Source organism: Heteronotia binoei, chromosome 6, assembly GCF_032191835.1.
Source record: "Heteronotia binoei isolate CCM8104 ecotype False Entrance Well chromosome 6, APGP_CSIRO_Hbin_v1, whole genome shotgun sequence".
NCBI lineage: Eukaryota > Metazoa > Chordata > Lepidosauria > Squamata > Gekkonidae > Heteronotia > Heteronotia binoei.
In genome coordinates, this window is record NC_083228.1 from 150342389 (window position 1) to 150369212 (window position 26824).

At 53.3% G+C, this 26824-nt stretch overlaps 2 protein-coding genes across 5 annotated transcripts in view; both read left to right on the forward strand.

Moving 5' to 3' along the window:
- The first annotated feature begins 1519 nt into the window (after window positions 1-1519).
- On the forward strand, window positions 1520-10224 carry BDH1 (3-hydroxybutyrate dehydrogenase 1). The gene is made up of 6 exons (XM_060242876.1): window positions 1520-1673; window positions 4874-4946; window positions 5772-5882; window positions 7676-7817; window positions 7969-8121; window positions 8722-10224. The coding sequence occupies exons 1-6, from the start codon at window positions 1579-1581 to the stop codon at window positions 9189-9191; spliced, it is 1044 nt and encodes a 347-aa protein (XP_060098859.1). The 5' UTR covers window positions 1520-1578; the 3' UTR covers window positions 9192-10224.
- A 6605-nt stretch (window positions 10225-16829) lies between these two features.
- DLG1 (discs large MAGUK scaffold protein 1) overlaps window positions 16830-26824 on the forward strand; it is a 123990-nt gene continuing 113995 nt past the window's right edge. For 3 of the 4 annotated variants that reach the window (XM_060242878.1, XM_060242877.1, XM_060242879.1), the window contains exons 1-3: window positions 16830-16908; window positions 17004-17138; window positions 19750-19916. In XM_060242878.1, coding sequence (XP_060098861.1) covers window positions 16890-16908; window positions 17004-17138; window positions 19750-19916 — 321 coding nt within the window. In that variant the 5' untranslated portion in view covers window positions 16830-16889. The remainder of the gene's footprint in view (window positions 16909-17003; window positions 17139-19749; window positions 19917-26824) is intronic. The other variant, XM_060242880.1, reaches the window with a different exon arrangement.

Here is a 26824-nt window from a genome sequence, read left to right on the forward strand (position 1 = left end):
ACCGGGACCTGGGGGGCTTTGGCATTGCCACCAGGGCCAGCCAATCAGCCCTCTGCACAGGCACAGCTAATGGGGAGGATCAGCCCTTGGCAGGCAGAGCTGGCTCCGGCTGCAGAGACGGGAAGAACCAGTTCGCCTGCCCCAGCAGCTACGAAGAGGAGGAGGAGGAGGACAGGCCTCTCCTTCCACTGCTTCAGGCCCTCCCCAGGAGGGAGCCCAGTGTGGCCCCTCCAGAAGCACCCAGACGGGAGCGAGGGTGCCCCAGGGCACTTGTGTGTACCACATACATGAAGCAGCCTCCTGCTGAATCAGGCCACCTCAGGCTTGTCCACCCAGACCGGGGGCCTTTGGGGGGCCCTGAAGCCCCAGCAACTCTGGAAAGGTCTTGCCTGACCTCTTGCCCTGCGACCCCCTTCTGACCCCAGGAAGGCTAGCTGACCCAAGGGAGCCTGAAAGGATGCTGAGGCTGGCAAGGCTGCAGAGTGGTAGAAACGCCTCCCTCCCCCGGGCAGCCAGCCTGAGAGAGAGACAGAGAGCCCCCGCTGCTGCTGCTGCTTCTCAACAGCTTTCCTTGCCCCCCCGCCCCCCCCCATGGCTTCAGAGGCCCTGAGTGCTGGAGGAGACGGCAGCCCCCCCTGCACAAAGGACTTCGGGGGTGGGGGTGGCTGTGTGTCTTGAACTTATTTGTTTCTATCCCACAGTCACCCCCCTCTTGTTTGGCCCCTGTGCACAAAATACATTTGCCCCTCCCATGGCTCTTGTGTGCTGGCAGGCGCCTCTCCTGGCAGTCTTCGGCAGAAGGGTCTAGATCCGTAACAAGGTCCTGCAACGTGCAGTTCTGCTGCACGGGAGAGGGGGGTATGATTTGGTTTAGAATCACGGAAGAGTTGGAAGGGCCCTCTGGGGTCATCTAGCCCAACCCCCTGCACACCGCAGGAAACTCACAAACACCTCCCACCCCCGCCCTGCGCTCCATGCCCCAAAGATGCTGGAGGCTGTGGCTGGGGGGAAGGGGAGTCCAAGCCTCCCAGGAGGAAGGACTGAGGCCTTCCTTCTGGCGCTCAAAAACATCTGGGGGGGCTTTTTCCAGCAGGGAGGGGCTGTGCTAGCATGTCTGCTTGGCGTGCAGAAGGTCCCAGGCTCCATCCCCCCAGAGCATTGAGAGTTGAGAGGACCCAGGAGGAGGGGACGGGAAGGGAAGGGGGCCGCAGCTGCCGGTCAGAGCACGCCCTTCTGACCTTGCCAGCACGGTTGGTCTGCCTCAGGGAAAGGCAGCCTGGCTTGCTGTGCAGCTGGCTTCCGACTGTGGGGAGGCTGGGGGAAGCGCTGCTGGGGTTGCCTCCTGCAGGTTGGGTGGGCTCAGAAAGAGAGGCAGTTGCTACCCCCTGGCCCCCAGGTAGGGGCAGGCAGGAGCCTTTGCTGTCTCAGTGGACGGAGGGGAGGGGAGGGCAGCAGCCTCTGTGTGGCTAAAACGCTGGAGTCAGCGAGGCCATAAATGCTGGGAGCAAATAAAGAAGAAGTGTTTTCATTCTCTTTGGCAGAGCGAGAGGAACCTTCCAGCTGCTGAGAGGCCCATCCATGGCGACCCTCCTCGCTGCAACGCACCTCTCCCGGCCTCTTGCTCGGCTGGCCAGGAGAACCCCACACCTCAAGGATGCCACAGCTGCACTCCGGTAAGGAGGGGCGGGGAGCAGGGAAAGGGGGGAGTCCACAGAAGAGCCCCCCCAGCCTAGGGACCCAGAGAGCCATTCTGGGCACCACCTCGCTGCCTCCACCCAGAAGCAGAGCCCCAAGTACTCTACCAAGAATAGCTAGTTGTTTCTGGGCCAAACCTGCCTTCTGCAGCCTCTCCGTTCCAAGTCATTGGAGGGCTTCTTGAGTTTATTGGGGGGGGGGGTCACAGCTATGAGGTCTAGCCACACCTGGCAGAGGCTCCTCAGGTGGCAGGCAGGGTCATGCCCCTCCTGCAGGCCTCTGGTGGAACTCCTGGCCCTCTGGAAGCGCTGCTGGAGCGGCTCTGAAGCCAGCCTGCCCCAAAGACACAGGGGGAGAGGCACAGAAGCATAGAGTTGGAAGGGACCCCAGGGTCATCTAATCCAACCCCCTGCGCAATGCAGGGAACTCACAAATTTTGTTGCTTTTCAGTCACACAGTGGAGTCCGACTCCTTGCGACCCCATGGACCGAGTCACAGCAGGCCCAAAGGCCTCCCCCTAAATCCTCAGGATCTGCATTGCTGTCAGGTGGCCCTCTAGCCTCTCCTTAAAACAAGGCTCCAGCTGCTTGGGGCGGGGCGGGGGGCTTCCCTTTCTTGGACCCTGGTTGTGGCCTTCCCAGAGGCACCCCTGTCGCCTGGCTGCCCCGGACAAGAGGGACCTCCTGGGTTTGGCCCAGCAAGGACATCTCTGCCTTAGGGGAGCCCCGGCAGCTGGCCAGGCCCTGGAGGGGGGAGTGGGTGCAACGGAAGCCCCCCACCCCCGTGGAGGAGGCCAAAGGAGGACTGTGCCATGCAGAGGGCAGTGGTGGGAGTGGGGGAGGAGGACACCCATTCCGCTCACTGAGCAATGTTTTTGGTGGGAGGGAGGATGTGGGCTCTGGGCCTGCCAGGAAGGCTGAGAAGTGGTGCCCACCGAGCTCCAGACAGGAGAAGGTGCTGGGGGGGGGAGGGGGGACAGAAGTTGTTGGAAGGTGCAAGAGACTTTGGACGGCTGCGAGTTTGGGAGCTGGAGGGGCGAAGGTCGTCGGGCGTGGGGAGAGAGGAGCCTCCCTGCAGCAATTGGGCCTGTCCTACCCTCTGCCCCCACTCTGGAAGGCAGGCGCTTCCGACTGGGCCTGGCGTTGGCCAAGGAAGCAGGCGGGGAGGCCAGGCAGAGGAGCCAAGGAAGGCAGGAAGCTCAGCTAAGGGCAAGGGGACAGATGAGGTGCTTTAAAACTATACAGCAATATGGGTGAAGGGAGATAAAGTCCCTCACACCACTAGACTGAATGGTCCCTTCTTGGTTAGCCCCAGGCAGGCCTCGGCCTACCCCCCCCCCCAGCCGTCCTGCCAGCTGGACCTCTCGGGGGAAAGAAAGACCAGCGCTTGTCTCCTGAGAGAGCTTTGCAGCCATTCCCCTCAGAGCCTCCTTGGACGCCGATTGGCTGAAACCAGCACCGAGCATTCTGTGCCTCTCCCTACTGCGACACAGGCTCCCCAGGCCCACTAGGCCTTGCTCTCACAGCACAGATCATGACAGGGGCTGTGAGGAGGATCTCCTGTTCCCCTGGGACCCTGGCCAGTGGACAGCAGTGCCTCTGGGTGGGTGGCAGAAAGCAGCCCTTGGGCTGTAACTCAAGCCAGAGCTCAGCAAAAGGTGGCTCTCCTGCCTGCCATATGGGAGATTTGCGTGAGGTTCCTGGGACTGAAAGCGGAGGGCTGAGTGTGTCTGGAGGGCTGCGTAGCCCCAGGAAGGGTGTGTGAAGCAAAGAATCAAAGAAGAGTTGGAAGGAAGGCCCCTCCAGGCTCAAAAAACAAAACAAAGCCCTGCACAATGCAGGAAATTCACAAGTACCTCCCCACAGTGGCCCCTGATCCAAGCCCAGAAGATACAAACCAACCAACACATTTAGTAAAACTTTTTAAAGAGTTATATAAATCTTTTGTATGCGTTATAAAGGACAGCTTTACAATATTACAAAGAAAAGTCCATCCAATGAGTGCCTGGATGTAGGCTAATTTCATCACAAGTCCTCCTCAGGAATAGTCCTGTTTTCTTCAAAATTATCTTGTTATATGGGGAGCAAGGCAGGCCTTTAACCAGAGAGCATTTTGCCACCAAAATTCAGAAGACTTTTGCATCTGGTTAGAAAAGAGGTCCAGGACCGGCTTGCTCCCAATATCAACACTGAATTGCAACAAGAAGCTGATAACTGAAGAAAATGGGAATACTCTTGAGGAAGACTTTTGATGAAACGAGTCTATATCTGGGTGCTCATTGGATGGAGCTTTCTTTGTAACATTGTAAAGTTGTACTTCTTTATAATGTGTAAAAAAGATTAATATGACTCTTTAAAATTTTTTAATGAATGTGTTACTCAGCATATCACAGTGTTTGTTTGTCTGTGCTCCTTGTAATATGAACTGTGATTGCAGGTGGTGGTTTTCCAATCCCAGAAGATGGCCAAACAAACAGGCTTGACCCCCGGCCAAACTGGCCTAGAGAAAAACAGCTTCCTGATCGCTGAGTGGCCAACAGCCTTTCCCTGGGCCTGGAAGAATGGGCTGCTAAGCGAAGGAAGCCCTGAGGCTGCCCTCCCCCCTGGTCTGCCCAAGTTCATGGAGCCAGCCTGGCTGCCAGGGGGCTGCCTAGAAGGCGTCTTCCTTGTCTGCCCGGTTTACACAGGCAGCTGCTTCAGGCGGAGCGGAGGCCAAGTGCCGCTTCTCTAGGGTAGATTTGCCAGAGGAAGGGCTGCCAGTGGTTCTTGTGGTTCTGTGGCCTTGCCATGACCACTTGGGAGAGAGAGGGCCCGATGCAGTCAGCAGCACACTTGACCTTCCTTTCGGGGTGTGTGTGTGTGTGTGTGCGTTCTAGAGTTGTTTTCTGGGAGAGGCAGAGCTGCTTTCTGTCTCCCAAGGCTGCGGGAGCTGAGAAGAGGCTGGGGTCTACAGGGGCAGCCAAAACCCACCCATCCTCCTTTTTGTGTGCCTTGAGAGCTGCTCTGAGCTGCTCTTGGAGGGCAAACCCCTCCCTGCCTGGGAGCTGCCAGAGCCCCTTGGCAAGCCAGCTGGAGTCTGGTGCGTGTGTGGGTGAGGGTGTCCTGGTGTCAGTGAGAGGGAGGCTGGCTCTGCATACCCCTCTGTTGGACTCGGGGATCATGTGCGCTCTCTCTTGCAGGCCCCTGCCGGAGGTTTCCTTCTTGGCCTTGACCCGGATGAGCAGGCGGGCTTACGGGACAGACGTGGAGGACGTGAGTGGGGAGGGAGGCTGCTGGGGCAGTGCTGCTGGGCTGGCTGGCAAGCTAGAGCTGGGAGAGCAGCATGGAACTTCCATGTTGCAAGGCAGCCTGCCTCTAGGTACCAAAACCAGTCACTGTTTTAGTCTGTCTGGAGCAGCAGAAAAGAGGCAGAGGCCAGGACCAGACTGACCCAGAGGTTGTGGCTGGAGGGGAGGAGCCCTCTGGGAATCCCGGGCGGGTATCTGTGGGCTGTGGCTCCCGAAAGCTCGCTCCCTGCCACACGTTTCCTTCGTCTTCCGGGTGCTGCTGGGCCCTTCCAGAGGCTGTGCAGTGGGAGGGGCCTGGCTGCCCCCAAGGGCTGGGCTTGGTGCTTTGGGGAGGGGGGGGGTCCTGGTGGGAGTGGCTGATCTCCTGCTCTGATGCTGTGGCCCCCTGGAGGGTCTCCCTTTTCCTAGCACAGCAGTGCTGGGTTTTGCTTTTGGGGAGTGGGGCTGTGGGGGGTACCTGTTGACCCTTCTGAGGGGTTGCGTTGAGGGCTTTTTGCATTAAGCTCCCCTGGGAAGAGCCCCTTTTGCTTGAAGGTGACCTTCACACACCCTGTGTGGCCATTCCAGCCGTGGTGTGGTGAGGGTCTCACGGGGGCAGGTTTCTGGTAGGGGTGAAAGAGAGGCCCAGGAATCCCGGGGGAAGGAAACCAACCTGAGAATGGCCTCAGCTGGCCTTTTGCTAGATCTGATTTGGCGGGGAGTGGTGGGGGTGGGGCTGAGCAGAGAGGCCCGGGAAGCAATGGGTCTCTTCTGCCCCCTCCAGGGCCCTCATTTCTGGGCCTTCTTTCAGATTGGCGAGCGACCCGTCCTCATCACCGGCTGCGACTCGGGCTTTGGCTTTGCCCTCGCCAAGTACTTGCACGAGAAGGGCTTCATCATTTACGCTGGCTGTCTGCTGAAGGTAGGGAGGGGGGGAGCCCTCTGGGAGCCCCCTGCCCTGAGGAGAAAGGAGGGGGCGGCATTTGGCCTCTGGCACCCTTCTGCCCCTTGTGGGCTGTGGGTTCTCCCAGCCAGCGGTATGGCTTCTCTCCAGATGAGAGTCTGCAGTGAGTGAACTTTGAGACATTTAAAGGGACTGACAGCCCTTTAACTGTGGCAATTGAGTGATTTTTTTGGTTAGCTGAAATCCACTCTGTCACTGGCTGAGAAAAGGCTGGATAAATACTGTAAAGGTATTTTTCCCAGCCTGGTTTATTCCAGGCGCACACCTCTGCTGCGGACGAAGCGGTTGTAGCTGCGGGAGTCAGGAGCAGGCTCCGGGGAAGCCCAGGCTGCCAGCCCCCCCCCCCCGCCTGTGGCTCCTTCCTGCACACCTGCCCAGCTGTTCTCAAGGCAGAGTGTGGCGGAGGGGGGGGCACCAGGCAGGCCAGAGACTGCTGCTGTGGGACAGGATGTGGGGACAAGGGTCCTCCTGGGGGTGTCCAGCCAGCCCTGTCCCTCGTCCCCCACAAGCCCCTGTGGTGCGTCTGGTCATGGTGGATCCAGGGAGGAGGAGGAGGAGGAAGAGGCGATGCCCTGATGAGGCTCTGAGAGCTCTTCTGATTGGAGCCATGCAGAAAGTGAGCTGCTTAGACTGCAGGCCGGACCGTTGCCCCAGGGGGTTTCCTGCCCCCCTCCTCTCTGGCCCCCATAGAAGAAGACGACTGCAGATTTATACCCCGCCCTTCTCTCTGAGCCAGAGTCTCAGAGGTGGGTGGGGCTGAGAGGGCTCTCCCAGAAGCTGCCCTTTCAAGGACAACTCTGCCAGAGCTCTGGCTGACTCAAGGTCACATCAGCAGGTGCAGGTGGAGGAGGGGGAATCAGACCGGTTCTCCCAGAGAAGCATCCAGGCCTGAACCGTGACACCGGAGTGGCTCCTGTGGTGGTGCAGAGCTCCCTCTGCTGGCTCTTCCTTGGATGCACAGGGGATCCTCACACACACCCACATGTCGGAGCAGGACCAAGGGGGAGGGGGCAAACAGCGGCGCAAAGCAGCTCCAGGCTGGCCTGCGCCCGTCCTTTGCCCAGCTGGAATGGGACGTGAAGAAGCCGAGCAGCCAGAAGTGATGCCAGCGCTTCCACGAGGTCCCAGCAGTCCTGCCACCCTGAGGAAAGCAGCCGTAGAAGGATGCTGGGCTGCTCGGGGTGGGGCCAGGCCTCTCCCCATGACTACCCCTCTGTAGGGAGACCGCAGCAGAAGATGGCTGACGTCGGAGGTGAGAGGAAGTGCTTGTGGTTTGGGTCTCTCTCCTGGCAAGGCTTCCTCTCCCTCTGCGGGTCTCGGTTGAGCAAGCCTAGGAAGGTTGTGTTCCCAGAAATGCCGCTCTGGTGTGTGCTGGGGTTTTGTAGAGAAAGGCCATCTTCCTGGACTGCCCCTGTTGTGTTTCATGGCCCACAGATCTCATTCTCCCTCACCGTCTAAGTCTGTGTCTGGCCCGTTCCCCGCTCTGGGACTCCGACAACGTGGGTTGCTGTGCCCCCCCCCCCCAGCACCAGGGGCTGCTAGGCTCCGTCCCAGTGGGCATGAGCGAGTCAGGAGGCCAGTTGGCGCTGGTGTTCCTCTGTGCAGTCCTCCCTCCCCGCCTTCTCCTCATGGGGGAGGTCAGGGCACAGGTCAGAAGCCCCTGCTTTGGGGAGAGGGTTCTGGGCCAGCACTGCTGGGGGGCTGCTCCCCTCTGCCCCCTGAGGGTGGAATAAAGCATTTCCCCTTTCTAGGAGCAAGGCCGGGGTGGCTCCAAGGATCTGGACAGCATGAAGAGTGACCGGATGAGAACTGTGCAGCTCAACGTCTGTGACAGCGAAGACGTGGCCCGTGCTGTGGACTACGTGACCAGCACTCTGAAGGACCCACAGAAAGGTAGGCAAGGACAGGGGGGGAGGGGGGCGGCCTGGAGAGCCCAGCTCTGAGCAGGTGGGGAGGACAAGGAGTAGCATGGGGGGAACAGCCTGGGTTGCTCTTGCCCCTAAGGAGGTTGTGTGACTGCTGGCTGCTGTGCTTCCTCCTCCAGGAGTCTGGGGCCTCGTCAACAACGCCGGGGTCTCCACCTTTGGAGAGGTTGAATTCACGAGCATGGACACCTACAAAGAGGTGGCCGAAGTGAACCTCTGGGGGACCATCCGCACCACCAAGGCCTTCCTGCCTCTCATCCGCAGGTCCAAAGGTAAGGGAGGAGGGACTGGCCCGGCCGGGGGGCCGTCGAAGGCAGAAGGGCCCAGCTTGGCTCCCCTGCTGGAGCAGGAAGGAGCAGGTGTGGTCTCCCAGGGGCTTGTGGCCCACGCCCGCTGCCAGCAGCTGCCACCAACATTTCCACCCTCCCAGTCCCAGTCCCTGCACTTCCGCTGGCTGTGGCAGCAGCTGCACAACAGCCCGGCAGGCAGCGGCAGCCCCGGGACCCACCTACCTGTGGGGGAGGGGAGGCTCATGGTCACTCCCACTAGTCCGGCTAGCCCAGGCCAGGAGCCACCTGCCCCCAGTCCGCTCTCCCTCTGTCCAAAAGCCCCTCTCCAGCCACTGCCCCCCTTCTGGATAGCCCCCCCCCCGCCTTGGTGACCTGCTTGAGGTCAGGAGAGAGGAAGCTGCCTTGGTCAGCCAGTCAAGGTCAGCAGAAGCGCTTCAGGCTGTCTGGGGGGAGGGGTTCTGAGGCTCGGCCCCACTGGGCCCCCCTCAGCCCCTACGGTGTCTGTGGCCAGCCTCCCCCTCCCCCAGAGACTGTCCTCCTCCTCCTCCTCTGGGGGGCTCACCCTGTGCTCCCCCTGGCTAGGCCGTGTGGTCAACATCAGCAGCATGATGGGGCGGATGGCGAACCCCGCCCGCTCCCCCTACTGCATCACCAAGTTTGGGGTGGAGGCCTTCTCGGACTGCCTGCGCTATGAGATGCGCCCCCACGACGTGAAGGTCTGCATCGTGGAGCCGGGCAACTTCATCGCCGGGACCAGCTTGTACAGCCCGGACCGGATCAAGGCCATCGCGGACAAGATGTGGGACGAACTGCCCGAAATTGTGCGCCGCGACTATGGCCGGAAGTACTTCGACGAGCAGATCGCCAAGATGGAGTCGTACTGCAACAGCGGCTCCTCAGACACCTCCCCCGTGATCGAGAGCATCGGCCACGCCCTGATGTCCATCTCGCCCTACACCCGCTACCACCCCATGGACTACTACTGGTGGCTGCGCATGCAGGTCATGACCCACATGCCGGCCGCCATCTCAGACCGCCTCTACATCTACTGAGGGGCCAGCAGCCGCCTGGTTAGTTGAGTTCACGGCACTGTACTTGAGTCCTCGGTTTATATTAATTTAACTTTTGAGCATAATTTAACCCCTGCATGGTGTGTCTCATTAACAGGAACATTTGCCTTTGTCAGAGGGACCCAGGCAGCTCTGTGCTGTTTATTTTAAACACTCCCATTTCTTCATCTCAGTTTTTAGGACAAAATCTAGGTTGCGTTACTAGTTGCTGTGAAGCCTTGAGCGCCCCGAATCTCCATGCCTTTGGAAGTGGCCTGAGCCCTCCCCCCGCCCCCCTGTGCAGCTCCCGCCCCTCCAAGATCCTCACATGGGTGGCTCGAGAGAAGGGCGGGAGCAAAGGGGCCTGTCCCACAGGTGTGCAGCCTGGCTGCAGAAGAGTAGAGTGGCCACTTGCAGGGCCTTTCCTGTGGTGGCCCAGGCCCCTTTGAGCAAAGCCTGCTTGTCCAGCTGGAGCTCCCGCAACGTGCGGCTGGTGGCAGTGGCAGGAGGGAGGGGAGTTTGGGGGGGAGCCACACACCCCTTATTCTGCCTGCCTCGTGAGCCGTGCAGTCAGGGCACCTTGCCCCCAGCTCTCCTTTTCCCGGCAGCCCTTCCTTCCGGCAGGCTGGGACGAGGAGAGGAGAGCGCCCCCTGGGTGGGCTGCCTGCACTGCAGCCGTGCTGTTGTCCGGGCCAGGGAGGCCCATGTGGGGGGAGGGGGGGAGAAGCCACAGGGCTCAGGCCGAGGCTCAACTGGGAAGTCCTGGGGGAGGGGCTGGGGGTGGGGCCTGCTGTCCGAGGCGGCTTCTTCCTCCAGGATTTTGTCGCACAAAACTTTTGTACAAAAAGGCCTCTCGCGTGAGATGTCCAGACCAGAGATATTTTTGTGAAGCTTCAGAGGCTAAGAAATGGGTCGCTGGAAGTCTGTGAAAGGGGAGGGGAGGGGAGGAGGGGGCATCTCGCTTCTGTAAGGACACGACACGGACGGGGGGAGAGTCTCTGCCTTGATGAACATTAAACAACAGTGACGACGCCAACAGGCTGCGCCTGGTTCCTCTTTCTTCCCTGGCCGGGTTCTTGAGGGTGGGGGGTGCGCCCTGGTGGCACTGGAGGGTGGCGGTGGGTGCTCAGGGGTCAGGGTGCATGCTGCAGAAATTTCCCCAGTGCTTTTGGGTCTGGATTCCACGCAGGGCGCAGTTCTCATTATCCTGATTTTTCAGAAGTCTTGTTACTGGTTCGGGATTTCCCCGAACTGAAAATCCAGGGTCCTTGTTTTTGTCCTTCCCTCCTCCCTTCTGGGGAGGCAGCCGGGGCAAATAAAGGAAGCCTCCAGCCTTTTCCCTTACAGAGTTATGAAAGAAAAGGCATCTCTCGCTCTCTCTTTTTTAAGCCAAGAATTGCAGCAATCCTGTTTAACGTACAGCTGTGCAGTTATCCCTTAATGCTATTCAATTGCCATTTTAAAAACCCCATAACAGCTTCACTGCCATGGCAAGCGAGGAGCTGGACTCCACAACAGCCATGCCTTGCTGGAGCCCCACAGTCTCGCAGCCCCCCCTACCTTTTTCCAGTTGAGGGGGGGGTCTTGCCTCCTCTGTCAGTGTGTGGGTGGCGGAGGGGGGGGAGCCTGGGGCAGGGACCGTGCTGGAGTGGTCAGCCCACAGCCATTTTGGCCCTTTTCCTTTTAATATTGAAAGGGCCCTGGTGGAGGAGGCCAGGTGCAAGTTCAGGAGGTTCTGGGATGGATCATTACGAGCAAGCAGGAAACTCCAAATTCCCCAGGAATCTTCAGCAGACTCTCCTCTACCTTGCCTCCAAGTTTGGTGAGGATTGGATTTACGGGGTCTGAGTCACTCCCCACCCCAGAAGGTGCCTCCATTGTTTCCAGTGGAGAATGGGAGGAGAGCAAGGGCAATAGAAGCCCAGCAGAATCTCTGCAGTGGAAAGGGAAACGGAGCAAGTGGGGTGGGGGCCACCAGGCAGGGCCAGAGGGGATGGAGGGTGGGAGGGGAGGAGGAGCCACGGCCCAGCCCCTCGGCCTCCAAGGGCCCCCCCCACTGGTGGTCAGCAGCAGTGGGGATGCCCAGTGGCAAAGGACTCTGCAGAGGTGGTGGCGAGGCAGCTCCAAGCCCCCTGAATCCAGGTGTCCTGCTCACCCAGCCTCTCTGGCCTGGCCAGGAGCCCACTGAAGCCCCCAAACCCAGCAGGGGAGAGGAATAAATGGTGACAGTGCTCTGCTTTTAACATGTTCCCTGCCAGCAGCCAACAGAGCGAGGCAGCAGAGTTGAGCTGAGCTGAGGTAGACCGTTCTGATCCCACAGAGCAGTCTGTGATGGGCAGCCCAGGGTGCTTGTCGAGCTCTGGAGGGCTCCCCCCCCTTCTCAGGGCTGGAGAAGTCGGCCCTCCTCCTGCCCACGGGTGCTTCCAAGTTTTATGGATGGTTTAATTGAGCAGAAACTGTCTGGAAATGTGTCCATGCAGGGACTGCAACAAACCGCATCAGAATTCATGGAAAGTTCATGCCAGCTCAAAGGGCAAGGTAGTCCCCTGTGCAAGTACCAGCGGTTTCCAACTCTGGGGTGACATGGCTTCCACGGCTGCCCTTCCACAAATGGCACTTTGTGAACCGGCCAAAATTTGTGCAGAACTTTAATTCATGAACTGGCTTGTGCTCATCCTCTCCCAACGTACTAGCACTTGGCACCAATGAAATTAATGGGCAGTCCTCAGAACAGAAAATAAACAAGTCACTCTGCTCCACAAGTGGTTAAAATGTGGAGTTTGTTGCCAGTGAGCAGCAGATGGCCTTCCAAGGGGGGTCGGCAGACTGATGGGGAGGAGGCCCATCTGTGGCTACAAGTAACGGGGGCTAGAGGGAACTTCCATGGTCAGAAGCAGAGAATCTCTGAAGGCCAATACTAAGGCGGGAGGGAGGGAGGCTCTTGCCCTCTGAGCCCTGTTGCTGGTCCTCCAGAAGGACTGGCTGGCCACTGTGTGAGACAGGAGGCTGCATTGCAGGGGCCCTCACTGGTCTGAGCCATCAGGGCTCTTCTGATGAAAGCCTTGGCCTCTATGCCGTGTTGTTGGCCCTCCGGAGGAACTGGCTGGCCACTGTATGAGACAGGAGGCTGGACTAGATGGACCCTCCCTGGTCTGACGCAGCAGGGCTGATGAACAGGGGAAGGCCTCGGCCTCTCTGCCCTGTTGTTGGCCCACCAGAGGAACTGGTTGGCCCCTGTGTGAGACAAGATGTTGGACTACATGGACCCTCCCTGGTCTGACCCAGCAGGGCTCTTCTGATGTTCTTCTCAGAGGAAGGCCTCGGCCTCTCTGCCCTGTTGTTGGCCCTCCAGAGGAACTGGCTGGCCCCTGTGTGAGACAAGAGCTGGACCAAATGGACCCCCCCTGGTCTGACGCAGCAGGGCTCTTCTGATGAACAGGGGAAGGCCTTGGCCTCTCTGCCCTGTTGTTGGCCCTCCAGAGGAACTGGTTGGCCCCTGTGTGAGACAAGATGTTGGACTACATGGACCCTCCCTGGTCTGACCCAGCAGGGCTCTTCTGATGTTCTTCTCAGAGGAAGGCCTCGGCCTCTCTGCCCTGTTGTTGGCCCTCCAGAGGAACTGGCTGGCCCCTGTGTGAGACAAGATGTTGGACTAGACGGACCCTCCCTGGTCTGACCCAGCAGGGCTCTTCTGATGCTCTTCTCAGAGGAAGGCCTTGGCCTCTCTGCCCTGTTGTTGGCCCTCCAGAGGAACTGGCTGGCCCCTGTGTGAGACAGGAGGCTGGACTAGATGGACCCTCCCTGGTCTGACCCAGCAGGGCTCTTCTGATGTTCTTCTCAGGGGAAGGCCTCGGCCTCTCTGCCCTGTTGTTGGCCCTCCAGAGGAACTGGCTGGCCCCTGTGTGAGACAAGAGCTGGACTAGATGGACCCTCCCTGGTCTGACGCAGCACGGCTGATGAACAGGGGAAGGCCTCGGCCTCTCTGCCCTGTTGTTGGCCCTCCAGAGGAACTGGCTGGCCCCTGTGTGAGACAAGATGTTGGACTAGACGGACCCTCCCTGGTCTGACCCAGCAGGGCTCTTCTGATGCTCTTCTCAGGGGAAGGCCTCAGCCTCTCTGCCCTGTTGTTGGCCCTCCAGAGGAACTGGCTGGCCCTTGTGTGAGACAAGAGCTGGACCAAATGGACCCTCCCTGGTCTGATGCAGCAGGGCTCTTCTGATGAACAGGGGAAGGCCTCGGCCTCTCTGCCCTGTTGTTGGCCCTCCAGAGGAACTGGCTGGCCCCTGTGTGAGACAGGAGGCTGGACTAGATGGGCCCTCCCTGGTCTGACCCAGCAGGGCTCTTCTGATGTTCTTCTCAGGTGAAGGCCTCGGCCTCTCTGCCCTGTTGTTGGCCCTCCAGAGGAACTGGCTGGCCCCTGTGTGAGACAGGAGGCTGGACTAGATGGACCCTCCCTGGTCTGACCCAGCAGGGCTCTTCTGATGTTCTTCTCAGGGGAAGGCCTCGGCCTCTCTGCCCTGTTGTTGGCCCTCCAGAGGAACTGGCTGGCCCTTGTGTGAGACAAGAGCTGGACCAAATGGACCCTCCCTGGTCTGATGCAGCAGGGCTCTTCTGATGAACAGGGGAAGGCCTCGGCCTCTCTGCCCTGTTGTTGGCCCTCCAGAGGAACTGGCTGGCCCCTGTGTGAGACAGGAGGCTGGACTAGATGGGCCCTCCCTGGTCTGACCCAGCAGGGCTCTTCTGATGTTCTTCTCAGGTGAAGGCCTCGGCCTCTCTGCCCTGTTGTTGGCCCTCCAGAGGAACTGGCTGGCCCCTGTGTGAGACAGGAGGCTGGACTAGACGGACCCTCCCTGGTCTGACCCAGCAGGGCTCTTCTGATGCTCTTCTCAGAGGAAGGCCTCGGCCTCTCTGCCCTGTTGGCCCTCCAGAGGAACTGGTTGGCCACTGTGTGAGACAGGAGGCTGGACTAGACGGACCCTCACTGGTCTGACCCAGCAGGGCTCTTCTGATGTTATTTTGAAGGCCTTCGCCTCTCTGCCCTGTTGTTGACCCTCCAGAGGAGCTGGTTGGCCACTGTGGGAGACAGGATGCTGGACTAGATGGACCTCCACTGGTCTGATCCAGCAGGGCTCTTATCATATAGCCCTTCCCAATGAGCAGAGTCCTCACTCCAGGGCATCATCAACAGATGGTGATGGGAATGCAACGGAGGCAAGAGCACCGCCTGCCTGCCTGGTTTTTTGGCCACTGTGTGACACAGAGTGTTGGACTGGATGGGCCGTTGGCCTGATCCAACATGGCTTCTCTTCTGTTCTTATGTGACACAGAGTGTTAGACTGAATGGGCCATTGGCCTGATCCAGCATGGCTTTTCTTATGTTCTTATGTGACACAGAGTGTTGGACTGGATGGGCCATTGGCCTGATCCAACATGGCTTCTCCTATGTTCTTGTGCCGTTTGAAATCAGTTTTCTGGAGGCCAGCAGAAAAGCTGCCATTTCCATCATAGAGTACTGAGACCTCCATGGCCGTGGACCACCTACCCCTTAAAGGCCTTTCAAGCAGCCAGTGTTTCCTGGCCCACCTGGAGACCGCCTGCAGCCTCTTCCTCACGCTTCCTTATCTGCTGGAGATCCATCCCACAGCAACATTCTCGTCAGCTGAGACTTTCTGGCTGGAAACTCCGGTGGCCCCCAAACATCCTCACTCTCTGGGTGGGCTCCTGGGTCTCTCAGGGGTGTCCCCCCCACAGGTGGGCATTGGCTCTCTGCCCTAGAGGTTTCTTCTCCTGCTAGAAAGCCAGTTTGGCGTAGCAGTTAAGAACACGGAATCTAATCCGGGAGGACTGGGTCTGATTCCCCTGTCCAACACATGCAGCCAGCTGGGTGATCTTGAGCCAGTCACAGTCCTACTCTCAGAGCTGTTCTCTCAAGAGCAGTTCTCTCAGAGCTCTCTCAGCCCCACCTGCCTCAGGGTCTCTGTTGTGGGGAGAGGAAGGAAAAGGAGATTGGAAGCGTCTCTGAGCGAAGGGTGGGATATAAATCCAGTCTCTTCTTCTGCTTTCCGGACTGAATCGTGGCAGAAACTATCCTCATAACTTGATGGTTTGCCATGAAAATCTCAGAGACATGCTTTTTGTGGAAATTCCTCGTCACTGGGAGAAGAGGAAACAGTGCCTGGCCGGATGCAGCTTTGGTTTGAACAAACCAAACATTCTCTTTTCCGCAAAAGAGGAGGAGGTGGTTGGGCTCTGGTGGAGGGAGGGAGGGACACTGGTCTGAGTTTGGCTGAGAAGGGGAGGTGACAGGTACAGTCCTCCTCCTAGAGCCAGCAGAGGGAAACCTAGGACCAGCCCAAAATGAAAACCCACCCCCATCCACCTGCTCACTGTTCGGCATGACAGGCCAAGGACAGGGCAGCTTCACAACCTGCAGGGCAGTTGGTGCCCAAAACTGTTGCCATTGTGAGCCCTCCCCCCCCCCGCCCCACCCTGTGCAGCCCTTAAGGCAGCTGAGCTCTCTGAGCCAGAGGCAGACCCCGGAAGCCATTCTAGCAAGTCTACTCAGAGACAAGTCCCATTATATCCAGGCAGGTGTTTGTAGGATTGCAGCTGAATGGGCCTTGAGATCTCCCAGCCAGCCCCATTGCTTCTCTCATAGGCAACCTGATGGAATTCTGGATAACTCAAAGCCGCCACACTGTGTTGTGTTGTTCTTGTTTGACCTAAAAGGTGGCTTTTAAGTTTGGACTGTTTTCATCTGTACTATTTTCCACGGAGAAGAAATCCAAAGAGGTGTCCCCAACCAGACAGGTCTTCCCCTTCCCTTCCTCTTTCCACCTTCACTGCATGCCCTCCAGTCAGGCCTTGCACCCCCGACACCCTCGCATACCATTCCTGGTGGGAAAACGGGATGGTGTTTGTGTCGCAACACGTCAGCTGGGCCGCCTTCCACAGCCGGTTGCTGGTGCAGTTCTGTGCCCCGTCCATGAGAGAAGCCGCGAAGAGTCTCGTGGCTCTTCTGAAAGCTGGCAGCCGGACCGTGTGGGCGAGGGCAGTGGCTGGCACGGCCTGGCAGGAGAGCACAAGGGCCAGATTGTCTGGGCTGGCTTGGGAGAAGGGCAGAGGCAGGAGGGGCTCTCCCCCATCCTTCCCTTCTCCAATGGTCGGGGGGGGGGGGGCTTGGAGGCAGGAAGGGTGTCTGGTGGGGGGAGGGGGTGCTGCAGAAGGGGGAGCACATACTCGTGGTGCTGCAGCCTACCCTCCCCCGCCCCCCCCCCCCGCCTTCCCCGCTCCCTGCAGCCCAAGGACAGCAGCGGCTGAGCCCGGTGGGCTTCCTTCCTCCCCTGCATTTTGCCTTGCAGAAGCCTCCCCACCCCGAGGCCAAGGGGGGGGCGCCCAGTCTGCCCATTCCTCTGCCCGGCTGCAGCCCCTCTGCGGCCAAGTCCAGCGGGCCCTCTCCCGCCCTGGGCGGGGGGTTGGGAGCGGGGCGCCTCCTGGGCGGAGGGGAGGGGGCGGGGCGGGCTGCCTGGGCGGCGCGGCGATTGGCCGGGGGGTGGGGCGGGGCGGGGCAGGCGGGGCTCCTCCCCCCTCCCGCCGCCATCTTGCCTGGAAAGTTTGGAATTTCTGAGGCGGCGGCGAGGAGGAGGAGGAGGAGGAGGAAGGGGCCGCTGACTGGCCGGGGGGCGAGGAGGGGAGGGCGCCATGCCGGTCCGGAGGCAAGGTAGGCAGGGAGGCGGGCGGGGAGGCGGGGGGGGGGGTCCCTGCCGGGTCTGGCCCTCCTGAGCAGCGCTCTCCCCTCCTCTCCTCCCCCCGCAGACACCCGCCGCGCCCTGGGCCTCCTGCAGGACTACCGCGCCAAGCTCGGCCAGGCCGCCGCCGACCCCCGCCTCCGCAGCTCCCTCGAGAGGGTCATCGCCGTCTTCCAGAGCAGCCTCTTCAGCGCGCTCCTCGGTACGTCCCCCCCCCCCCCCGCCTGCAGCCTCCTCCTCGGTATGGGCAGCCCCCCCCCTGCAGCCTCCTCCTCGGTATGTCCCCCCCCCCTGCAGCCTCCTCCTCGGTACGGGCAGCCCCCCCCCCCGCCTGCAGCCTCCTCCTCGGTACGTCTCGCCCCCCCTCCCCGCCTGCAGCCTCCTCCTCGGTACGGGCAGCCCCCCTCCCCCCACCTGCAGCCTCCTCCACGCAGCCCCCTCAGCCCCCCTGGCCGGCCTGCGCGGGGGAGCAAGCCCTGGGGGGGGGGAAGAGCAGGCACTTCTGGAGGGCGCAGCTCCCAGCCCGGGTGGGACAGACTGTGTGGTGCCCTCCACAGGGCTCACTCATGACCCTCGCCTCCAGGTCCAGACAGAGGGTGCTGCTTGGTGGAGGGCTCTGCAGGGGTGACGCTCTTCCCCGTGTCAGGCAGCAGCCACAGCCACCTGCTGGCCCAGGCTTTGGCCAGGGGCTGGAAGGTGACAGCAGAGCTGCGGGAGCTCAGTCCCACTAGGTCCTGCGCCGGAGGGGGCGAGGAGTTGGACTGGAATCCGGACTGCCCGCCCTGGCTGCTGCGGTGCTCGTGCCTACCCAGAAAGGGAGTCAGTCGTCCTGGAGGCCTCACCTTCAAGCGCTGGCCAAATCTGCCTTCTAGCATCTTCGGCAGGTTAAACAACTGGCACTTCACATAGCAGTGACTTCCAGACTTCACTACTGGAACTCGCTCTGTGCAGGCTTGCTCTTGTCACTAATCCAGAAACTCCAGCTGGTGCAACATGCAGTGGTGCACCTGTTGATGGCATTGCCTGCTCAGGCCCACATTCAGCTGCACTGGATCCATTTCAGGGTTTTGTTATTAACCTTTAAAGTTTTGTGCAGCCTGGGACCAACATACACGAGGATCTGCCTCTCCCCATACGTGCCCCAGAGGGCATTGTTGAGCGCATGAAGCTGCCTTCTACTGAATCAGACCCCCCTCGGTCCATCAAAGTCAGTATTGTCTACTCAGACTGGCAGCGGCTCTCCAGGGTCTCGAGCAGAGGTTTTTCACACTATTTACCTGGGCCCTTTTGAGTTGGAGATGCCAGTGGGGATTGAACCTGGGACCTTCTTCCTACCAAGCAGATGCTCTACCACTGAGCCACAGTCCCACCCTAAAGTCAGTCTTGTCTACTCAGACTGGCAGCGGCTCTCCAGGGTCTCGAGCAGAGGTTTTTCACACTATTTGCCTGGGCCCTTTTGAGTTGGAGATGCCAGTGGGGATTGAACCTGGGACGTTCTTCCTACCAAGCAGATGCTCTACCACTGAGCCACAGTCCCACCCTAAAGTCAGTCTTGTCTACTCAGACTGGCAGCGGCTCTCCAGGGTCTCAAGCAGAGGTTTTTCACACTATTTGCCTGGGCCCTTTTGAGTTGGAGATGCCAGGGGTTGAACCTGGGACCTTCTGCTTACTAAGCAGATGCTCAGCCACTGTCCCCCTCCCCCTGTTCTCTGTGGAACAGGGTCTTCTGGTTGTCCCTTGCCCAGAGGGACTTCATACAACAGTCTTTTCCTATCGCCACTCCTGGACCTTGAAATAAATATCCGTAGCGGACCAGTAACCAGCATATTCCAGTTTTGATTCACAGGGGCAAAAACTTTTACTTAATGGAACACCTCCAGCCTTCCATAACAATTACTGAGGTGTGTTTTCCTTTCTGTTCCTAGAAGCCCATGTGGCTTCAGCTGGAGCCCGTGCCTTTTCCATCATAGCTCCCCCTCCACTTGCCCTGGAAAGGGGCAGTTCCTGAGAAGCCTGTTAGGTGCTAGCAGGCTTCTCTGTTTGCTGGGGCTTTTAATGGGTGCAAGCTGCAGGGTGGTGGTTGTTTTGAGAAGAAGAGGTGCAGGGGATTCTGTGGGGTTTTGTTGCGTAGTGTACTTTTTAAAAGCCATATTAAGCTGCAGGAAAGATGCAGGGTATAAATGTTATAATAAATAAATACAAAGATTTGGAACAGGAAACAATGTGTTAACCACAAGACCCTCTTGCATTGATAGAAATGAAATGCTCCTTTTGTCTTTTTCCCACCCACTCAAAGCCAACACAAAGAATGAGCAGCACCTTGTAGTGCAGGATGCTAACGTGATTCCTTGGCCACGTCTCTGAAGGAAGGAAGTTGCCGAGCAAGAGGCAGCTGTCCAGCAGCCCTGGTTGGACACGAGTGCGAAGGAGTGCTTCGGCTCAGACTTAGGTCATGCTGTCAGATGCATTGGAGTTATCCTTACTTCCTCTGGTCTGGATACCACACTGCAAGCTTAGCGTGATCTTCCTCAGCTGGGTGCTAATTTGCAAGTGTTTACTCTGTTCTCTGTATTTTTCACTTTGTGCCCTTGCTACTTGCTAATCTGTTTTGTTTTTTTTTTAATTTAAAACATTTCCACAATCCCCAAGGTGTCGTCGTCTCTTCTCTGCTTTGTCCGGTGTGATGATGTGTTGCTGCTTTCTCAGGAGGTTCTGGCTGAGCTCTGAGTATAAACTGAAGCTGGCAAAAGGAGGATGAAGAGGAAGCCTTGTCTGGAAACTTGTTGCTGAAATGCCTTCTCTCTTGTCTCCAGATATTCAGGAATTTTATGAAGTGATTCTCCTTGATAACCCCAAAAGCATCGATCACTCAAAGCAAGTGGAATTAGTGCAGCCTGTGAACTCCTGGGATTTCTCCAGCCTTCCAAGCACAACGGTGACATCAGAAACTTTGCCGAGTAGCCTTAGTCCAGCCACAGAGGTATGGGTGCGTGTGGCTGAATTGTCCATTTTGTCTTTAGTTATCCTGCAGCCAGGCATCCCATGCAATGATGTGCTTGGCTTCAAAATACAGACAAGAGTGATAGTTGTTACTACTGAATGGTCAGTGGGCTTTTGTGGCCCGTGGGATTCAGCCTTCATGTCTGCAGGTTCAAAGCAATCACTTCTGATTTCAAAAGAGGGAAGCTTTTGATAAAAAGTGACTCATCAGAAGGGGAAAAGAGACTAAATCCTCCAGGATGTCTGGAATCTAAAAACACACACACTGGAGGCTCAGCTAGGACATATATGCAAGTCAGGAAAGGTAGCACCAAGTCTGGGCGGTTAATCAGGCTCAGTCAGAGAAGCTGTATAAGGCAGAAAGAATTCCTTCCAAAAGCAGAAAGCCTTGTCCCGCTGGGGCCCATGGGTGAGTTGACATAAAGTGAGCAAAAAGAGGATCTGAGGAGTGGGCTGCAAAAGCATCAAAGTGAAGAGAAAGCATTTATTCAAATATATATCAAGGGTGGGAAGCCAGCTTGTGGGGGCGGGGAGTGGACTACTGGATGACAAAGGAATGGAAGGAGTACTTAAGAGGGGGGGGGGAGAAAGCTGAATGAGACCCTTGCATCTGCTTCACTGGGGGAAATGTGAGGCATGTGCCCAGCAATGCAGCTGCTGCATTTGGGGAAGGGGGGGGGGTGTATCTTTGAAAAATCAAGGCAATGAGAGATGAAGTTTTAGAGTTACTAAGGCATGCTGAAAACTAAAAAGTTTCCAGGTGGCATGCACTTGAGAATTCTGAAAGAAGAACCCAAATAACAAATACTTGGACTGCTAACAAGCATATGAAACTTGTTGCTGAAATTGGCCTCTGTGCCAGATGACTGGAAAGTAGCAAATGTCATGCCAATTTTTTTAAAAAAGGGGTCCAGAGGTGATTCAGGGAATTATAGGTTTGTCAACTTAATATCTATCCCAGGTAAATCAGGAAAAAATGTTAAAGGCAGAATGATATAAGCACACAGAGAAACAGTCTGCTGAGAGGAAGTCAGCATGGGTTTTGCAAAGGGAAGTCCTGCCTCACTAACCTTTTGCAGTTCTTTGAGAAAGTGAACAAGTATGTAGACAACGGTGGCCCTGTTAGACATTATATACCTGGACTTTCAAAAGGCTTTAGACAAGTTGCCTCACTTAGCAGTCAGGGGGAAAGAAGACGGATTCTCTTACAGATTAAAAACTGGTAAAATGACAGGAAACAAAGAGTAGGAATCAACGGACAATTCTCCCAGTGAAGGGAAGTAAGCAGCGGATTGGTACCGGGCTGGTGCTATTTAAATTGTTCTGTGCGTGTGTGCATTCAACCAGTGCTCTGCCAACTGCTGTGTACTTCTTCTTGAGAAACCCATGCTGGCTTTTAGTAATCACAACCGTCCTTTCTAAATGCTCAGAGACTCACACTTGGAGGATTTGTTCTAAAACTTTTCCTGGTATAGACATCAAGCTCTGACAGGTTAGTAGTTTCCCAGATCCTGCTTTTTCTCCGTCTTGTGTAAAAACAATTTTTATTATTCTACAACAAATTATATCACTATTTCATTTACTTCTCTCAAATAAAAGTCAATATGTTGCATCACATTTCCACCTCCTCTCCTCCCTTTCAAGACTTTCCCAGTGCTACTTACAATATAAAAGCAATAAAGGTAATTTAACATTTAAAAAAAACTGTTTAAAAAGAACAAAGGAACTTATACTTCTTTATGGTTATTACCTCATTCGATGAATGATCCAATATATTACTAAATTAAGTCATATTAACTTATAATCTTTTAAGAAAGAACAAAATATTTTCTCATACTCTAATTTTAACTATCATTCTTGTCTCAGTAAATTAAAAGTAGCTGATAAACAAGTTATCCATTATCAAATATCACCAAGTGTCCTTTCACTCTCCAATGTTCTTCCACATAGTTCTGAAACTTTCGCCATTCATTATTAAATTTTTCCATATCAAGTTCCTTTGGTGTTCTTGTTAATTTGTCCATTTCACTCCAGTGCATAGTTTTCATAACCCAGTCCCATTTTTCTGGAATTTTATTTTGCTTCCGCAACTGCGCATACAATGTCCGTGCAGCTGAAAGCATGTACCAATGCTCTGTCTTGCTTCGGAAAATTTTCTATTTGTACTCCCAACAAAAAGATTTCTGGTGCCTTCTTCCCTTTGTATCCCAAAATCTTTGACATTTCTTGCTGGATCATTTGCCAATATTGTACAGCCCTTTCACAAGTCCACCGCATATGGTAGAAGGACCCTTCATGTTTTTTACATTTCCAACATTGATCAGACATCTGATTATTTGTTTTCGACAGTTTTTTGTGTGTCATATACCATCTATACAACATTTTGTAACGATTTCCTTTTATGTTATTACATGTCGATATTTTCATAGTTCTTCCACAAATATTCCCATTGTTCCATCTGAATTTCCTTGTTTATATTAATTGCCCACTTTATCATTTGAGATTTTACCACTTCTTCCTCTGTAGACCATTTCAGTAACAGTTTATATACTCTTGAGATCAATTTTACGTTCTCACCAAACAGCATTTTCTCCATTTCTGTTTGTTCTTGTCTTATTCCTTCATTCAGCGGACTTTTAATTTGTAACCATTGAAACCAATTAAATTTATAATCCAATTCTTCCACTGATTTTAATTCTGCTTTGCCTCCTTGTATTTTTATCAATTGTTTATATGGTAACCATTTCTCTTCCTCAATATCCGAATATAACTTTATTACTTCCGTTGGCACAATCCACAACGGTTTCCTCTCATCTCCATATTTTTGGTATTTCAACCAAGTTTTAAGCAAACTACTTCTTACATAATGATGTGAGAAAAACCATCCATTTTACTTTTCCCATAGCACAAATATGCATGCCAACCAAAAACCTTTCCATGGCCTTCTAATGTTAATAATCTTCTGTTTAATAACACTATCCAATCCTTAATCCATACCAAACATCTGCATCATGATATAGTCTTAAATCCGGTCCTTGGAAGCCTCCCCTTTCTTTAGCGTCTGTCAGGATCTTCATTTTAATTCTTGGTTTCTTGCCAGCCCATATAAATTCCGAAAGTTTCCTCTGCCATTTATGAAATTGTTTATCTTCTTTCACTATTGGTATAGTTTGAAACAAGAACATTATTCTTGGTAATACATTCATTTTTATTGCCGATGTTCTACCCAGGATAGACAAATTCAACTTATTCCATTTTTGTAAGTCCACCTCAATTTTCCGCCAAAGCTTTTCATAGCTGTTTTTGAATAAGTCAATATTCTTTCTTGTAATTTCTACTCCTAAATACTTTACTTTAGAGGCCACTTCAGTTTGTTAAATTTTGTAATTCCGTTTGCTTAGATTTTGACATATTTTTACACAAAATTTTTGTTTTCTCTTTATTTACATAAAAGCCTGCCAGATCACCATATTCTTTTATTTTTTGGCGCAGCAACGGTGTAACTTGAGTTGGGTTTTCATTTATAAACATTACATCATCTGCAAACGCTCTGTATTTGTAAGGAAAGCCTTTTAATTTCAAACCCTCTATCTCCTTATCTTCTTGAACTTGCATAAGTAGTATTTCCAGCGTCATTATAAATATCAAAGGGGATAGAGGGCACCGTTGTCTTGTTCCTTTACAAATTGCTATTTTCTCTGTCAAATCTGCATTTATACAAAGTCTTACTTGTTGGTCAGTATATATTGCCTTTACCATTCTAACAAAGTCTTCACCCAATCCCAATTTCTCCATTACTGCAAACATAAAGTCCCAATGAACATTGTCAAAAGCTTTCTCTGCATCAGCGAAAAGCAAAGCTACTTCTTTTTCAGGATGTTTTTCATAATATTCTATTATATCTATTATAGTTCTGATATTTTCTCTTAATTGCCTTCTGGGGAGAAACCCTGCTTGTGCCTCTTTAACAAAACTATTCATATGCTGCTTCAGGCATTCTGCTAAAATTCTAGCATATATTTGGTAGTCATTATTTAGCAATGAAATTGGTCTATAGTTTTTTACATTAGTCACATTTCTGTCTTCTTTTGGTATCAACGAGATTACTGCTTCCTTCCGAGTATTAGGTATCTTCCCATCTATTCTTATAATGTTCATCAATTTCTGAAGTTTTGGAAGTAGAGTTTCTTTAAGAACTTTATAATATCTTGCTGTAAAACCGTCAGGACCCGGAGCCTTCCCTGGCTTCATTGAGTTAATTGCCGCTTCAATTTCTTCCTTACCAATTGGGTCGTTTAAGATCTTTTTCATATTGTCCGTTAGGGGTTTAACATTAATTTCCTGTAAATAGGCATCTGTTTTCTCTTCCCCCCCCCCACATGACTTTTATACAAATTTGCATAATACTTATAAAACTCTCTTTTGATTCCTTCCTGGTCAACAATTTCTTTATTGCTCAAACTAATTTTATTAACAATTTTATTTTCCCTTTTTCTTTTCATTTGCCAGGCCAAGTATTTTCCACCTTTATTTGCACTCTCAAAAGATTTTTGTTGAAGCCTTTTTAAGTTCCATTCTACTTCTTTATTTAACAAGTGTCTTAATTGGTCCTGTACATTCCAATTTCTTTTAAAATCTTCTTTTCCCCTGGTCTTTTTTTAAGCTCTCTCTCCTTCTTCTTAATCTCCTTCTGTATGTCTGTCATTTGTTTCTCTTTAGCTTTTCTGTCTTTATTATTCAATGTGATTAAAATACCTCTCATCACCGCTTTATAAGCATCCCACACCATTTGATATTGAACGTCCTCATTTTCATTTACTTGGAAAAAGGCTTTAGTCTCTTTTTGCAGAGATTCTACTAACCCATCTTTCTGCAGTAAATCTTCATTTATTCGCCATCTTAATGTCTTTTTGGTAGGTTTCGCAGACCACATTATTGGATTATGATCTGCTCTTATTTTCGGAAGAATCTCTATTTTTTTGTTGTAAGTCCCAAATTTTTTGTACTCCATAACATATCAATCCTTGAGAAAGAGTTATGTCGAGCTGGTGACATGATAGAGGTTTACAAGATAATGCATGGGATGGAGAAAGTAGAGAAAGAAGTACTTTTCTCCCTTTCTCACAATACAAGAACTTGTGGGCATTCGATGAAATTGCTGAGCAGACAGGTTAAAACAGATAAAAGGAAGTACTTCTTCACCCAAAGGGTGATTAACATGTGGAATTCACTGCCACAGGAGGTGGTGGCGGCCACAAGTATAGCCACCTTCAAGAGGGGTTTAGATAAAAATATGGATCAGAGGTCCATCAATGGCTATTAGCCACAGTGTATGTGTGTATATAAAATTTTTGGCCACTGTGTGACACAGAGTGTTGGACTGGATGGGCCGTTGGCCTGATCCAACATGGCTTCTCTTATGTTCTTATGAGCTGAGAAGAAGGTATAGTCTCTAACTGTAGGATTTTTCTCCCTCCAAATGTCTACAAGATTTTCTTGCTTGGCTAATTCAAAAAAAGACTTTGGTAGTTTACATTCATTATTCTTCTTCCCAGATCTGTCCAAAATATTTTTAACTGTACCATTAAAGTCTCCCATTAACATGATTTGATCATATGTCACTTGATCAAGTTGCTGCATAATGTCCTTAAAAAAAGAATCTTTTGCTCCATTAGGAGCACACTGTCCCAATAGCAAAGTCTTCTTGTGGTTCAATATATCTACCATCATTGTCCTTAAAAATCAATTTTGGTTCCAATTCCTGTTTGACATAAAAAACCATGCCTCTTTTTTTCTCCTTAGCCAATGAAAAAAAATTCATACCAAATTGCTTATTCCACAAATATTTGTAATCCAATCATTTAATATGTACTTCTTGTAGACAAATTATGTTACATTTTTGCTTCCCAATCCAATGAAAAGTTGCCTTTCTTTTTTGGGGGGGAATTAAGTCTATTTACATTCCAAGATAATAATTCGTAATCCATCATAGTTTTCTATTTTAATCTGATCCTCCAAATTCTTTATTCTCCACCAAAAACTTCTCCATCTCCTGAGTGCTTGTAATGGTAATCCTCTTCCCCTTGTATTCAAAAACCAATCCTTCTTAGCTTTATGTGTTTATATATATTGTTTTGCTTAATGTTCTCACAGCCTTGGGGATCCTAAATTGGGGGGGGGGGGGAGTTAGCTTAGAAGTAGCAAATAAAAAGGTAAAGGTAGTCCCCTGTGCAAGCTTTCACAGTGTTTTCATGGCAGACTTTTTATAGGGTGGCCTTCCCCAGTCATCTACGCTTTCCCCCCAGCAAGCTGGGTACTCATTTGACCGACCTCGGAAGGATGGAAGGCTGAGTCAACCTTGAGCTGGCTACCTGAACCAGTTTTCACTGGGATCGAACTCAGTAAAAAAATCATTAGAATCATTGAAAAACATCCTAGGAGTAAACGGGAACACTTTTCCCCTGAATATGTTCCAGGGTTTCCTATTTCTGAGTTCTTTGCATATTACTGTTTTTTGTCCGTCTAACTGTTAAGTATCATACTTTCCATTTAGACAAATACTATCCATTTTTTCTTCCAACTTTTTTTTAAACGTGGCAGCTTGTTGAAGTTCCTTGCCGTCTCGGAGAGGGAGCACTAGGCATGTCATGTGATCAGAGTCTTTGTGCATAATTTTGGACTGCAAACAGGTTCTGCAGGTGAATTTGTCAGGCTCCATTAACGTTAAGTTCTGGGAGGTGAAAATGATGTTCGCCTTGCAGTGAGCAGTTGTTAAATGTCAGTCGCTGTGAGTTTGGACTTTTGCTTTTTTTTTTAGAAAGAAGAAGTAAGAATAGTTCTTTTGAAGTTACTTGAAAGTGGAAACAAGCTGTTGAGTCCTTTCCCACT

Coding starts and splice junctions, on each gene's coding strand:
- BDH1 (XM_060242876.1), top strand. CDS start 1,579: ATGGCGACCCTCCTCGCTGCAACGCACCTCTCCCGGCCTCTTGCTCGG. Junction 1,674..4,873: donor GATGCCACAGCTGCACTCCG/GTAAGGAGGGGC, acceptor TCTCTCTTGCAG/GCCCCTGCCGGAGGTTTCCT. Junction 8,122..8,721: donor TCTCATCCGCAGGTCCAAAG/GTAAGGGAGGAG, acceptor CCCCCTGGCTAG/GCCGTGTGGTCAACATCAGC.